The sequence below is a fragment of the Rosa chinensis genome, chromosome 2 (genome assembly GCF_002994745.2).
Source record: "Rosa chinensis cultivar Old Blush chromosome 2, RchiOBHm-V2, whole genome shotgun sequence".
In the NCBI taxonomy this organism is placed as follows: Eukaryota; Viridiplantae; Streptophyta; class Magnoliopsida; order Rosales; family Rosaceae; genus Rosa; species Rosa chinensis.
The window spans coordinates 77,947,534-77,962,907 of record NC_037089.1 but is presented as its reverse complement, the minus strand read 5'-3'; the positions used below and the strand labels follow the sequence as shown (position 1 = coordinate 77,962,907).

At 36.1% G+C, this 15,374-nt stretch overlaps 2 protein-coding genes across 4 annotated transcripts; both read left to right on the top strand.

Annotated features, from left to right (window-relative positions):
- The first annotated feature begins 4,937 nt into the window (after nucleotides 1-4,937).
- LOC112188606 (protein STRUBBELIG-RECEPTOR FAMILY 3) lies at nucleotides 4,938-11,028 on the top strand. 3 transcript variants are annotated; one of them, XM_024327754.2, is made up of 17 exons: nucleotides 4,938-5,144; nucleotides 5,590-5,779; nucleotides 5,921-6,050; nucleotides 6,149-6,220; nucleotides 6,382-6,447; nucleotides 6,595-6,666; nucleotides 6,776-6,847; nucleotides 6,939-7,010; nucleotides 7,089-7,154; nucleotides 7,278-7,343; nucleotides 7,540-7,967; nucleotides 8,077-8,504; nucleotides 9,163-9,434; nucleotides 9,543-9,681; nucleotides 10,006-10,142; nucleotides 10,234-10,390; nucleotides 10,523-11,028. In XM_024327754.2, the coding sequence occupies exons 2-17, from the start codon at nucleotides 5,650-5,652 to the stop codon at nucleotides 10,619-10,621; spliced, it is 2,406 nt and encodes an 801-aa protein (XP_024183522.1). In that variant the 5' UTR covers nucleotides 4,938-5,144; nucleotides 5,590-5,649; the 3' UTR covers nucleotides 10,622-11,028. The 3 variants fall into 3 exon arrangements, with proteins under 3 accessions (XP_024183522.1, XP_024183521.1, XP_024183523.1); XM_024327753.2 differs by lacking the exon at nucleotides 4,938-5,144 and adding an exon at nucleotides 5,179-5,409; XM_024327755.2 differs by lacking the exons at nucleotides 4,938-5,144; nucleotides 5,590-5,779; nucleotides 5,921-6,050 and having other exon boundaries at nucleotides 6,606-6,666.
- Nucleotides 11,029-11,489: 461 nt separating this feature from the next.
- Nucleotides 11,490-15,090, top strand: LOC112190853 (secretory carrier-associated membrane protein 1). The gene is made up of 12 exons (XM_024330353.2): nucleotides 11,490-11,883; nucleotides 12,294-12,374; nucleotides 12,447-12,509; nucleotides 12,855-12,888; nucleotides 12,985-13,107; nucleotides 13,264-13,326; nucleotides 13,411-13,504; nucleotides 13,824-13,869; nucleotides 13,959-14,026; nucleotides 14,351-14,402; nucleotides 14,535-14,600; nucleotides 14,687-15,090. Exons 1-12 carry the CDS (start codon nucleotides 11,830-11,832, stop codon nucleotides 14,759-14,761), a joined length of 819 nt encoding a protein of 272 aa, XP_024186121.1. The 5' UTR covers nucleotides 11,490-11,829; the 3' UTR covers nucleotides 14,762-15,090.
- Nucleotides 15,091-15,374: the final 284 nt, after the last annotated feature.

Below are 15,374 nucleotides of genomic sequence, written 5' to 3'. Positions count from 1 at the left end.
TCCTCGCACTTTCGAGGTTTTCTTATATAAAATTAAAGATGCGGCTTCATAATAGTTACGGCACTAGATTGGAAGTAGACACATTTAAGATGCAAAAGTAATAGTGAAAACATCGTACAAAGATAATAGCCCGCAAATAATAAAAAAAAACACAGAACCTAATCGCACACGCGAGCGCGATCCTTCTGCACAGAAATGGATAAAATTCATCCCACAAACTACGTACACCATTCAAAGAGTTAGGTAACATGCAACACAGAAATTATATTTCACTCATGAGTAACGTACATTTCAAGCATGCGTAGCAAGAAAGGAAGGACAATACGCACGCGCGAGCGCAGCCCTTCCGCACGCGCATCGCGCGTGCAGGAAGGCTAGTATGAGTTAATGTATCGATACATAAGGAGAGACTCTATTCACTTATTCAGGACTTTAAAATGAGGACTAATTGAGGATTTTCGAATCAATGGTTTGATGAGTAATTCTAATTTTAGTTGAAATATTAATTCTACAAAGGGAACGTATTTCATGCACCGTCAATGCATGGACACTGGCAGCGTGCTAGTCACGTGCTTGAGGTCAAAACTTAAAAATATTGCATGACAACCACGTGGCCCGAACATAACCACCCACCTGCACCTCTCCACCACCGAGACAACCAACATCAGTGATAAACCTATCATTCCTTTGAGAGAGAACCACTGCGCCAACCACCAAAGTCTCCTTCTGGTTCGTCGTCGGAATTCATTATCGTTTAAGAACCAGCACCCTTTAGTCACCACAAGAGAATTTTTCTTATTTTTATTCAAAAAAAATTTAATCACTTACACATATGGTTTTTTTTTTTTTTTTGATGTAATATGGTTCTTTAATTTCTTTGAAATATGATCTGAGAATTATGATATTGCTGTTAACTTTGATTCGTGTATTGATTTGGTGAAATTCATCTTCAAAAGTTGAGACCCACAAAAATTTTGTTTAATTTGAAAGTTCACATTAACAAGTTTGGTTGCCGATCAGATAAAAGCAGGAAATTTGCTAATTTTGCATCTCAATATCCGCACCACTGACCTACTTGTGAAGCCTCTCCTCCGCCGCCTCCTGAAGCTGCTCTGGAACCGGAGATTGGTCTTGAAATCCTGAGCAATCTTCCTCACAAGTCTCTGGAACGGCAGCTTGCAGATCAGAAGCTCCATGCTCTTATGGGATCTAAAATTGATTGCAATTATTTCAGTATTAAAATAGTAGGAGCGTGATCTCACGCACGTTAGTGTTTTTACACTGACGGTGGATAGAATCCGTCATATATCATCTAATTGTTAATTTAAAAGTCCTCATTTTAAAGTTTTCATTAGACTCTCACTCTCGATACATAAATATAAATAGATTTTATGTTGTGGTAATCTAATTTCAATAACATCATGCAATAGTGTACATCATCAAATGGAGTTTTCTTTGTCAGTTAGTCTACATGTGTTGATGCATTAACAACAAACCAGGATCCCTAGAAAACGATATATTTAGTTGGTCGCATAATAGTGCTTTGAAATGTCAAATTTTGATTTGAGGTTTGCATATAATGTCAATTTCCACCCGACCTTTTACACCTTGATAGAAGAGTTGTGACAAGTTAAGTGGGTGTGACTGGGTGACCGTTGGGAGGACGAAGACCCATGAATAAATACATAACAATATAGTCACTAGCTCAACCAACCAATTAGAACTGGTAGCTAGGTTGGATTAGCACGAATATGGTCCCAAACAGATAAAATTCAGGACCAATCAAGTAGTAGAATTTATAGGGATGCATGGCCATTTGTTAGCTAGATAGTTGGACAAATAAGAAGAATGCTTGGGAATACCTCAAATGATGACTAATAATGACCTAGCGAAAGAGCGTATGAACATGAAGTTAGGATTAGAGTATGAACATGAGTTGGGATAAAATTAAATTTCGAGTTGTTGGAGTAGCTGATATAATAAGAAATATTAAAAGGTACATCCGTAGAAGGAGGAGACTTATTAAAATGATTATAATTTTAAAAACCAAAGGTGTCGATTGGTGTTTGGAAGCACTGTAGCAGCCAACAAGAAGATCCATGTTTGAATTTGATTGATATATATATATATATATATATATATATATATATATATATATAAGTGGGAGTTATTGTGACACTTAAACAGTCTTATTCATTGTTAAAAATCTGTGTCTTTCTTTCCTCCTTCAAACTAAGTCGGTCTAATTTCTCTTTCGTAGGTTATGTGACTGATGTCACAGTTCATTAAACAAATAATGGAACAATTCGGAATATGGATATGATAAGGAAAAGCCTCCAATGCTGCATACATCAGGACGGCAGGACCATGCTGGAAAATGAATCCGAGGAGGAAATGAATGTAATTTGGTTCCATGAAATCACATTATAATTATGTTTCCTTTCTTAATCAGAGGTCAAAGGTTAGAACTTTGTATTTGAAATCATGACAACAACGGAACAAAGAAGTTAGACACAATTTAAAACAAAAATAATTGACATTGGAAAACATAATGAGCGAGTAAGTCGAGATAAATAACATTTTTTATTCTGATTCACTAATCACGAAATACGGGATGAGTTGTGAGTATTTTAGATATTTTGTGCTGTAAAATGAGTTATTTTAAAGTGTAATTCATGTTAAATCATATGATTGGTGGGTCGGACGTGTCACATTATGTTTTTTTTTATATTAATTTTAAAATATATATTTAATCATCTATGCATATGCATATATTTTTGTCATTCACAAATTATGTTTTTTTTTTTGGTCGAAATTCACAAATTATGTTGATAGTTTGAAATTAGATCAATTTCGAATACAAAAGAGGGGAAAAAAAAAACGACGAAGGGTTGGGAGTGTGAATGAGTCGGTGGCTAACTGGGTATTATTATGGGATAGATTCCGTGATTCCGTGATTGAATGACAGCTAAACATCGCTTGCCTCACTTTTATGAGATTCTATGATTTTTCTCTCTCATTTGTTTAAGACTTTTGTTTTTTATGTTAGAATTTTGCAAAGAGATAAAAAAAAAGAAATTGCTTTTTCCAAAAGCCGCTTTCTTCCCCCTTAAAAATTTATTCCCACACTACACGTTTTACTTTACGACTAAGCTCCACCTCTTTCCTATATCCAAACGGGGCTCTTCGGATCCCCATCAGAAAGAAAGAAAAAGCACTTTTATCGGGGGAAAAGAGTTAAAAAAATTATGACAGTTTTTTTCTTATTTTCTGTGTAATACTTGGAATTTATTGAAAAAAAAAAGCAGAGGAAGCTGTGTGTCTCTGCATTTTGTGGGCCTGTGCTTGGCTGGATACGAAAGCCCATGACATGGCATTCGACATAACACGTGAAGCCCATAGAAAAAAACTGGCGGCTATTATTGGACCGTGTACGGTCTTTAATGCAACAAAAATATTTCAAAAATATCTATTAAAACGGTTTCACGCGCGCTTGGGGAGCGTGGCCGGACTGTCCCCGTTGCCATATGCTTGCAAAGCTTATTGAACTTGGAAGTGGGGTTTCGTTATGTGACGCATAAGAGTTCAAACTTCAAAGATGTCACATGAACAATGTGTCGATTTCGGTTCAATCACTCTTGATAGGGTTTTTGATATCTGGAGAGTGTTTTCGGTGGGGATATCAATTCATTCTGCACGATGCCACTTAATAAGTTAATAGTGGTGTTGACCTGGTATTGCCTAATTATTAAAATTATGTTCAATTATCAATCAATACGTTTAAATTCAAAAATGAAAAATAAAACAACTAAACATAAATTTTTTTCGTTATGAAATTTACATCTAATAATAGATAAGCATAATTTTTTTGGTCAATTATTAACCTATAATCACCATATAACGTGTTGAAAAAAATTATTAACGAAGAAGATACAAAATAAGAACAAGTATTGACATTATTGAAACTTACTAAACTAAAAAGAGTAGACATGATTATTATTTCAAAAATCAAGAAGTTTGCATAGTTTGTTATTATGACTATCCAAAATTATAAAGTCAAAGATACTTTGGACTTAGTAGATTATTCTGAGATATAATGTCGGTCATGTTTAAATAGTTTATCAAGATATTTAGGTTTTTATACATAAATATCGGTAAATTTCTTTGAAATTTAATATCGATTTACCTTTTAAATCAATCAAGTTTCTTTGCGACAAAAACAAAATTGTGGATTAGGTATTGATCTTGTTAGCAAGGTTAGCAAGATTTAGCTAAAACAAATACTTAGAAGCTAAGATTGAAAGAATTTTGTGATGGAAGTGAGGGGAACTAAGCAAGAGTATGTAATAAATTATGATTATTATTACACAATAATCATCATAATTGGAATTAATTAAGCAAATTAGTATTGTTTGCTAACCTTGGGAAGCAAACAAAAAAAAGGTAGAGAGGAAATGATCCAAATTAGTATTGTCTTATAACAATCCAATCCCGTATTCATCCTTTGTAATGAATATCCGTAAATACTTTATCAAGATATTTAGTAATTTATTTGCAAATATTGGTAAGATTCCTTGAAAATAAATATCAATTTACTTTCCAAATCAATCAACTCTCTCTCTCTGCAACAAAGACAGAACATATGGACAAACAAATCAATTTCAATTTGTATCTTGTTTGTTTTATTATAATAATCCAATCGCCTATTCATCTTTTGCAATGATCCAATCCCTTTTAATTTGTGGATTTGGTATTGATCTTGTTATAAATTTGGAGGATTATGTTATAAAAGAAAAAAAAATATAAAAAAATGAAAACCGCGACACGCGCCACATGGGGATGGTGGGCATAGGCGTTTTCACCTTTCTTCAAGCAGAGGAGATATGTATGACTTACGCACACAACTGTTCCTTCAGTTGAAGTTCTAGAGCGAGAAACAGAGAGAGATAGTGGTTAGAGAGAGAAACAAAGAAAGTAAAAGGCAAAACAGAGAGAGAGAGAGAGAGAGAGAGAGAGAAAAGATAAAAAAAAGAGTTTCAGAGAGGTTGAAGCACCTCATCTCCATCACCTTCTTCCTCTTCTTCACCTGTAGCTCTTCACCTTTTTTCCACATTTGCTCTCCACCTTTCTTTTTGCTTCCCAAGGTTAGCAAAACAATACCAATTTGCTTAATTCCAATTATGATGTAATAATAATATATTTGTAACATACTCTTGCTTACTTCTCCCTCACTTCCATCACTAAATTCTTTGAATCTTAGCTTCTAAGTATTTGTTTTAGCCAAATCTTGGACTATTCATTCCCACTTCTCTTTCCTCAAAAAGCTCTCTGCATTTTTCATCACTTCAATCACTTCATTTTGCTCCAGCATTTCACTTGGTTCTGTTACCTTCCCCCAGCTAAGTCCATGTAATTTTGTGTCTCTGTTTTTTTAATGTGTTTGTGAGGTTTTGATTTGTTTTTGGGTTGTGAGAATTGGGCTCCAAGTTTCTTCAGCTGTTGAGCATTGATAAGATCAGGGGCTGTTTTTGTTTTCATATTATTATTATTATTTTTTGAAGTGGGTTTTTGTTTTGGTTTGATTTTCAGATTGGAGTATGGTTTTGTGAATGATTGCTTGGGAAAAAAGGAATTGAAAATAAAATTGGTATGAGAGCAATGGGGACGAGAAGATCTGAATTGGAGTACAAGGAGCTGAAGATCTGCGAACAGGTTTTGATTGCGTTTGTATTGATTTGCTTGGTGCAAGTTTCGCTTGCAGCTACTAATATGCAAGATGGTAAGGAGTCAACCCATTTTCATATACTGGCTATTCTTCAGCATTGAGATTCTTTTGTGTCTTTGTTTCCCAAGTTCTAACTGGTTAATAATCTATTGAAGTTTACTTAATGAACACTTGTTATCTGCATTTACTTTTCAGTTGCGGCGATTAACAGCTTACATGCTGCACTCGGCACGCCCGTTCTTCCTGGGTGGACTTCTGCTGGGGGAGACCCTTGTGGGGAAGCATGGCAAGGGGTTCAGTGCAATGACAGCACAATTATATCAATGTATGTTAATCGAAGTAACCTACTTGTTTTATTGATGGATGATTCTCAACTTGTTTGTTGGCAGTGGTCTTATGAGTCATGATTATATGGTTTTGCAGAACTCTTAATGCTGCCAATTTGGGAGGAGAATTGGGTGAGCACTTAGGATCGTTCACTTCAATGAGAACAATGTAAGTTATACTCTCCTTCTCTCCCTGACGGGGTGAGTGAGTTTGTTGTTTTATTGTGTGTTTTCATTTGCTGATGTGTAGCATATCTTGGAATATAAATGGTTTCTTTTGTTGATACATTTCTGGATTACTGAGCAATGTTTTTGATGTTTTGCGTGCAGAGATCTGAGCAACAATCATATTGGTGGAAGTATACCTTCCATTTTACCTGTAACCATGCGAACCTTGTATGTTTCCTCTTTATGAAACTGTGTATTTATACATCAAACATAATATACTAGCCTGGGAATGCTTATTTTATATATATATATATATATATGACTATTGTGCACACCTGCTTATGCAAAAGATATGATGGTCTTTACCTTTGGCAGTTTTCTTTCAGCTAATCAATTGACCGGAAGTGTCCCCATTTCTTTGGCTTCATTGGTTGAGCTCACAGATATGTAAGTTGCTTGCTTTATTTCCAGTTTTAATGCCTAGTAGAGCGGTTCCCATGTTTTTTTTTAATTTCTTTTATATGTGATTTCTCACTTTAGCTGTTTTGTCAATCAGGTCTCTTAACAATAATCTCTTAACTGGTGAAGTACCAGATGTGTTTGAAAGCCTTACAGCGTTGATCAATTTGTAGGTTCTTATTCTAAACTCTCCAGAGTTGTACTTTCCATATTTACTTTTATAAGCTACTAGTAGCTGATACACACTTATCCTATTTCAGAGATTTGTCTGGTAACAATTTGAGTGGGCACCTGCCACCGTCTCTAGAAAACGCTAAAGCTTTGACCAGTCTGTGAGTATCTTGTCTGAGTAAGCCATTAATACTATGCATATTTTGTCTCGGTGAATGAGCTAACAACTCTTTTGGCAGACATTTGCAGAACAATCAGCTATCTGGAACACTTGACGTGTTGCAGGACCTTCCGTTGACCGATCTGTAATCCTCTAAAACAATATGTTTAATTGTCATTTGTAGAATCTTGTAGGATTACTTTCGGTTTTTACTGTTTTCCATCTTATATCTTTCCCATTATAAATGAGTTCTTCCTTTGTTGAACAGGAATATAGAGAATAACCTATTTGCTGGACCCATTCCTTCAAAGTTGCTGAGCATCCCAAATTTTAGGTGGGACTCACTGAGTATAAAGGTTTATGGTTTGGAGTGATTACTTGCAGTTTCATTCACACTATAATCTTATTCTAAACTGAAGCATTAGGATTTTGTTGCAGTTAATTTAGAGAATCTAAGTTTCTTCTTTTGGTTATACATTGTTGTCGAGAGAAGTAGAAGCAATTTATAATCCGAATCCTTTTAAATGCAGAAGTGATGGAAATCCATTAAATTCGTCTATTGCTCCAGTCCCTCCACCCACATCTCCGTTGGCTCCGTCACCTCCTTCGACTACACCACCATCTCCTTATGCCTTTTGGGGACCACCTTCTGGAAAAACACCACCTGGTAAAACACCACCTGGAACACCACCCGCATCTGCACAAGAGAAATCAAATTCTGGAAAAGCAAATAGCTTTTTTACTACTAAAAGGGTAGTTGGGATATCAATTGGAGGGGTGTTTGTACTTATTATTTTGGTACTAGTAGTTTTGTTTCTTATGCCAAGAGCTACCAGACGAAGAGGAGAGACTGACGACAGAATTTCCAAGCCGCATCAAATAGGAGCTTATCGCGAAAGGGAGAATCCACCCATGGATAATGGGTCCTTGGTTCAACCAAACAATCAATTACAGAAAGGTAAGCAGCTTCTCTCACATTTTTGTTCAATCTAATTTCGATTAGGCTGTGCTTTCTAGGATCATATATGCACTTTAGTAACGTGACTGGCTAAAACTTTGATGAACAGTTCCGAAAGAGGAAGTTATGAGGCCCAAAGAGGATAATGAAACAGAACCCCGAAGACCGTGGGCAATGCCAAAGTCAAATGATGAGCAAGATAGAATTGTCCAAAGAATGAGTGCAGTACCCAAACAACGAGATGGTCATGTGGTTGATATGAGTCGACTTAATTCGTTTTTGATGCCTCCCCCCCCTCCTCCTCCGCCACCCCCTCCTCCACCACCATTTCCTGATGAGACGGTCATTGTAAAGCCAATTGTACCAACTGAAGTAAAGACAATGAAGCCTTCCACCAGAAGTCTAAACCTCACAATTTCTGCCAAGTCTTTCAGCATTGCTTCACTTCAGCAATATACAAACAGCTTTTCTCAGGATAATCTTATAGGAGTGGGCATGCTGGGAAGTGTCTATAGGGCACAGCTTCCTGATGGAAAGGTTTCATTCTTAATTAAGAATTGGGTTCATTTGTTGCTAAGCATCTACATCATTGCTGAGACATTGACTGAAATTTTTCTTGGGTTGATTTAATGCTTCATGTTCCTTCTGTCATAAGTTTTCTGCCAACAGCAAACCATTTTCCCCCTCAATATAAAATCATATCAATTAACGTATAGAAATAGTCCATATGCATTGAAAACAATCTGTCAAGCTTGATAAACAAATAGAGGATTTCATAAGAACAATTGGATTGCACCTTTAAGCAGATATGCAAATATTATATAGACTCAAATTAGATGGAGTCTAACCTACATTGTGCTAAAAATTAGAAAGAGTCATTGTTTTGGTTTTTTGGTTGGTTTTGTATGCCTTGGATTTCCAGAAGAACAGCATAACTATGTTTTCTTAGTGTATATTAATTCTTGTCTAAGCGATGTAATGTCCAGCTTATGCATTAGTTTTGGTTTTTAGTTTTTTACAAAGAGGGAAATACAGATGACTTTTTAAGTGATTTTATCTAGCGCACTTGTAATGATAAACTTTGGTAAATTCATCTCTTCCTTTCATGTGATGAAGCAGTTTCCTACATCACATATGTATAGAAGAGTTCAGAAACTGATGTTAATCTTTTCTTTCTTTGTTTATGCTTTTGTAGCTCCTTGCAGTCAAGAAATTGGACAAGAGAGCTTCCAATCAGCAGAAGGATGAGGAGTTTCTTGAACTGGTAAACACCATTGATAGCATCCGGCATGCTAATGTTGTAGAGCTCATAGGTTACTGTGCAGAGCATGGTCAAAGGCTTCTTATCTACGAGTATTGCAGTAATGGTTCACTGCATGATTGTCTGCACTCGGAGGATGAATTTAGGAAGAAACTATCGTGGAATACTCGCATAAGAATGGCACTAGGAGCTGCAAGAGCTTTGGAGTGAGTACCAATTTCTGAACCTACTCGTTTTCACTTACATTTTTCTTGATCAAATTCTGAAAAGAAGATTATGAGGAGTCTAAACCTGTCTTTGTTTTGTGTGAGAAGGTATTTACATGAGGTCTGTCAGCCACGTATTGTACACAGGAATTTCAAGTCTAACAACCTTCTCCTTGATGATGACCTTTCTATCCATGTTTCTGAGTGTGGCTTGGCTTCCTTAATATCATCTGGCTCCGTAAGTCAGGTAAGAGATGATGCTACTAAGATGTAATTACAAAAGTGAAACCCTATTGAGCAATCCGTGCATTCTTGAGTGACCCAATATGTGGACTGGACTACTTGGTCCCAGATAAGTTTAAATAGATTGGTCTCCTTTGACATGATAAACCTTTTTATTTTCATTGGTTAAGTTACGTCTTCTGATCTTGAAGCATGCTATTGGACTGTCAGTCTTAACTTGTAGCTGTTTTTGGAGAGAAGGCGCGAAATTTGTCAATTTCCGTTTAAGCTTTTTATGCTCACCCCTACTACTACTACTTACTACTGCTAAATTGTTTCATACTTTCAGTTGTCAGGGCATCTGCTATCAGCTTATGGTTACGGAGCTCCAGAATTTGATTCAGGAATTTATACTCATCAGAGTGATGTTTACAGCTTTGGTGTAGTGATGTTAGAACTATTAACAGGCCGAAAATCCCATGACAGGTGAACAAAATACATATTCCAGTCGTAATGGCTACCGCTTCAATTCTAAATAAAATCTTAATTTTTCTTCTTGTTAACGATTGAAATATAGGACACGGACTCGAGCAGAGCAATTCCTGGTTAGATGGGCCATTCCCCAGCTTCATGACATTGATGCATTATCAAGGATGGTCGATCCCTCTCTAAACAGAGAATATCCTACAAAATCCTTATCACACTTTGCTGACATTATATCTCGATGCGTTCAGGTGAGCAATTTGTTGTGAACCACCTAAGACGTCTTAATTATTTTTTTTTTTTTTTTGCATCATCTGGGCCTGTAAACATAGCTCCCCCAATCCATACCCAATCATATGTCTAACATCAAGTGAACTTTACAGTCGGAGCCAGAGTTCAGGCCGCCAATGTCTGAAGTTGTTCAGGACCTATTAGACATGATACGAAGAGAGCCTCGCGGCAGCGGATCAAGTGAAGACTGACCTGTGAAATAAGATTCATTGAATTGATTATCAAGGAAACAACGATGAGGACATACTAGTTATCACTGCTACAACCAACAAGATACATCTCTCGTAAAAAGACTGCAGATGATGCTCCAAGTTAACACCACCAAAGTTCACATCCCTCTGGAGTTCTTACTGCCATCAACTACATATAGTTGCGGATGTCAACAGTCAATAGTTCGGTGTTCAATCTTCTGTGATCCATTTGATTATTTATTTTGACTCGTGCAATGATGTGTGTGCTGCATAAATGAGCTAACCCAATTATTTGTGACTATAACGTCTTGATAGTGAAACATTTTCCCCGTGTATTGCTTGATGCTTTTAGGAGCTTGGTTTCTACCGATTCAATTATTCAATTTAATGATCTATTCCATCACAAATATTTGAATATGAACTGCCAAACATCAACGTCAAAGTCATTGTCTAATTGATCTTCATCTCTGATCTACTCTTTCAACTATATTTTCGGTTCAATCAACACCTCTTATACGTACCAAGCATGCAAGACAAGATGAATGAAATGAATGTTGTATTATTAGTTTAATCCAAGCACAATTCGCTGCTTGAAGATCGGCTATTATCTACTACAGCCGTTAATCTATGCCATTTTTAAAAGTAATTTTATTTGTGAGTGATTATGACTTTTCTTGGGGAGCGTTATTTGCGCTCCCACGAAGTAAGAGCGGAAAGGTGGAGCGCGAATAGCTCAACATTTTCTCACTCTAAGTTGGTTTACAAAAAGAATATTATATCTAAAATGCGTATCATAATCAGTTAATACAATATATTTTTTCTTTAATATAAAATAAACCTTAAAATTTGTCACCTTTAGTTTTTGGTCGAGTAGTGTGGGAGTTACAATAAAAATTAGTCACTAAACAAATAAATTTTTTTTTTTTTGAAGTTGACTCATGGAAGCAAAGTTGTAACCAAAAAAAAGTTGGTATATAAATAAGCTATGAAATCTTGTTCTCTCTTTCACCCGCGTAATTTGCCTCTCTGATGTTTTCCGTTCCAGTTTTCCCAGGAGACGCTTCTTCATCTCTCTCTCTCTCTCAAAACCAAAACAAACCTCTCTCTCATTTTCACGTTCAATTATTCCATAACACGCTCATTCCCATTCCCATTCCCAAGTCAGACTTGCACTCACCGGAGGAGATTGGATCGCCTGCTTCGCCCCCATGAGTCGTTACGATGCTAACCCCTTCGCTGAGGAAGATGTTAATCCCTTTGCGGTAAGTCACAATGTACACCTGCATGTTCCTACTATTTGTATGTATGGACCAACAATATCCGGCTTCAAATCTTCAATGTTTTTGCACTGATTTGGATATCTCTGTTTGGCATGCATCTGATTCCTTGAATTTGAACGCATAATGTAGCTATTTTCATCTTTAGTTTAGTGGCTTACATTACCATGAAAATGAAAAGAAACAATAGATTCGGATCATAGGCGATTTGATTTGTGTTTGGTCGTGTAAAATTAAAGAACATGATCAGCCAATGAAGATTAAAGAGATTTGACTTGGATGAACAGCGATGATGTTTGTGTATATATCTGTGTAGACTTGTTGATGTACATGGCTTTTCTCTTTTTGTGATCTTCCTAATCCTTTTTCTTATTATATTTATGCTACATTTTCAGGATGGTAAAGGTCTTTCACCCCTTCCCCCTGAACGCTATGATCGCGGTGCAACGATTGATATACCACTTGATAATTCTAGGGTAGGTTGCCTTTGCAAGATGCTGAATCACAGCATAGACTTGTTTCCTAATAGTTTTTTTTTTTTACTACAGAGTTTAAAAGACAAGGAGAAGGAACTCAAAGCTAGAGAGGCTGAATTGAAAAGGAGGGAACAGGTAATTGCCTCTATAACTCAATGCTGGTTCTGCAAATTGTAATTTCTGCACTGTCTAAAGGAGATAGCTAGACCGTTGCTTTATCCTCAAACTATCTTGCACTATTACATATAATTATTTCCATGACGATTAGATTCAGTGACTTGTTGACTGTATATGTTGGTGAACAAAATGTTCTTTTATTTTTTAGACACTGCCTTTTATCTTAGCTTGAATGGTGTTGAACCATGGTTTACATTCGCTTACAATTTTCCAATTGGTGCGGCATTGATTAATTTCATGCTTTAGAAATAGTTAATCTTTTATTTAGTAACCAGAGTATATAATGTCATCATCTTGTTGCAGGAAATAAAGCGGAAAGAAGAGAACGTAAAAAAAGGTTTTATCCATGTTCCTATATGTGCCAAAGAGAAGCTATGGGATCAAAGTCCAATGTAATTTAAGATATAATTAATCCCTTGTTTTGTGTTGGCAGGTGGAGGTTTTAGTACCGACAAAAACTGGCCTCCATTTTACCCCATCATTCATCATGACATTGCAAATGAAATACCAATCCACCTACAGAAGATCCAGTATGTTGCGTTGACGACATATTTGGGTACGTTTGTTGCTGTATACATTCTTCTGTAATAATTGTCAGGATCTGAATTTGCTTTTTCTTTATTGCTTTATGTTCTCTATCTAAAGTTCTTCTAATTAAATCTAGTCAAATTGTGCTGTAGCTTCAATTGACTAGGTTTATGACATTTCTCAGGTTTAGTTGTGACTCTGTTGTGGAATATTATTGCGGTTACTGTATTTTTTTTCCATGGAGGAGGTTTGATCTATGACTTGGTGTAAACCTTTAACCATTATAAATAGACTGCTGCATACCTTTGTCTAAACTTGTCTACTCTTGTAGGTATAATCAATTGGATAATGTCTATTATCTACTTCGTAACAACTTGTCCTCTTGCATATTTTCTCTGGTATCGCCCTCTTTATCGTGCTATGAGGTACTTACAATTCTCTGGAATGCCCTTGTTTCCGCATCACTACACAATAACTGTATATGAGGCTAGGCCTATGAAAATGATTACCCATTTGATGATTGTGCACTTCTATATGGTTGATCGGAGTTGGCTTTCAACCAGTCTGCTCCATACTTTACTATCTACTCAGAAGGTGTTAATGGGAAAATGCACTCTGTTCTACTCTATGTTATGATGCTAAGAATGCTCATGACGCATCTTTGTCCTATAAATTTTGTTCATCTTTGTCCTATAAATTTTGTTTCTTCTATTAGTTATTGTAATTGTGTGCCATCTATTACAGGACCGATAGTTCCCTAAGTTTTGCTGGGTTTTTCCTCTGTTACACTGTAAGTTTATATTGTAGTTACTAGTTATATTATCTGCATTCAAGATAATAAGAAAATTCTCTTATCTGCCCCTGGTTTCCTCTTTGCAGTTCCATATTGGATTTTGCATCTTTTGTGCACTTGCTCCTCCAATTATCTCGGGAGGACTATCTCTTACGTGAGTTTTTCTTAGCTAGTTATCCATATATTCTACTCAGATTTACTAATTACTGCTTTCAAAATGGATCAAGATGCACACTTGCTTTAGTGAATATCTTGCATCAATGTCCACCGCTCTCCTATAATTTTGATATCATGCAAATCTCGGCCTAAGGATTTCTACCAACGCTAAACCTTGGTTTCTTCTAGTAGTGATCACCATCTATTTTTAAGTTCCTTTTACCATTGTCAAGAATGCACATTCATCACATTAATTGCCTCGTAAATATTGTTTTCTCTTTCCACTGAAGCTGATTTTTCTACGGTGTGCTTGTGTGGACAGAGGTATTTTGTCTGCAATAGCAATAATTACTCTCAACTACGTTACGGTTGCGGTAAGGTTCAAGCTTTCGATATTCTATGTTGGTTTCATATTGTTTCAGTATTCTCTTACTATTGGAAGGACTGTGCTGTTAGCTTGCCATTGTTAATGGTTTGATCTTGATGAGCTGATGAATTTTCGGCAGATATTTTACTTCATTGGATTTGGGATGTTTGTCATCGAAACACTAATGAGCATCTGGGTTCTTAAGGTCAGATGATTAACTGACTGACATACTCTCATCATCGGTGTTGTTTTCCCCCTTCGGAGAAACTTATTCTTGTTTCATATTTGCAGCAAGTATTAACCTACTTCAGAAGCAGTGGCAAAGCTCAAGACATGAAGCGTGATGCTGTAAGGGCAGCAATATGAGAGTGGATGCATGCTTGATTTTGTTCTCTCGTATATAGGTTATTTTTTTGGTCCAATGTCTTCTTATATAAGTTACAAAATGAGGAATTATCACAAACCAAAGAGTTTTGGATGCTTCGTAACTTGTTATGGTTGTGCAGTCGGATGATGATGGCTCTTTTAGCCCCACCTAGATATATTGTTTATAGTTTTCACCATATCTGGTTATAGAGAAGACTGTTTATGTTTTAGTACTTACGTCCTTGTTACAACTATGTAAGTGAATGCTTTTGATAGCTCTACATAGATGTGATAATTTGGATGAAGAATTGTGTATATTCAAAATTTAAATATATTACAGCTCACTTATCAAATGATTTTGAATTACGAAAAGTGAGAATCACTCAAATCTGTATAAACCATTCATATTCATCCGTAAATATAGCTTTGGTCATGCTAAAAGCTACGTGAGTTTATTTCTGCGTATGACTTCATTTTCATCATTTGAATTAATTAATAAATAAACGATGAGAGTGACCAAAACACATAGATGAAACTAACTCAGAAACCATCAAATGGAAAATGAACAGAAACAAACTCGGAAAGAAGAGAAATGTGGATGCATGAGATTAAC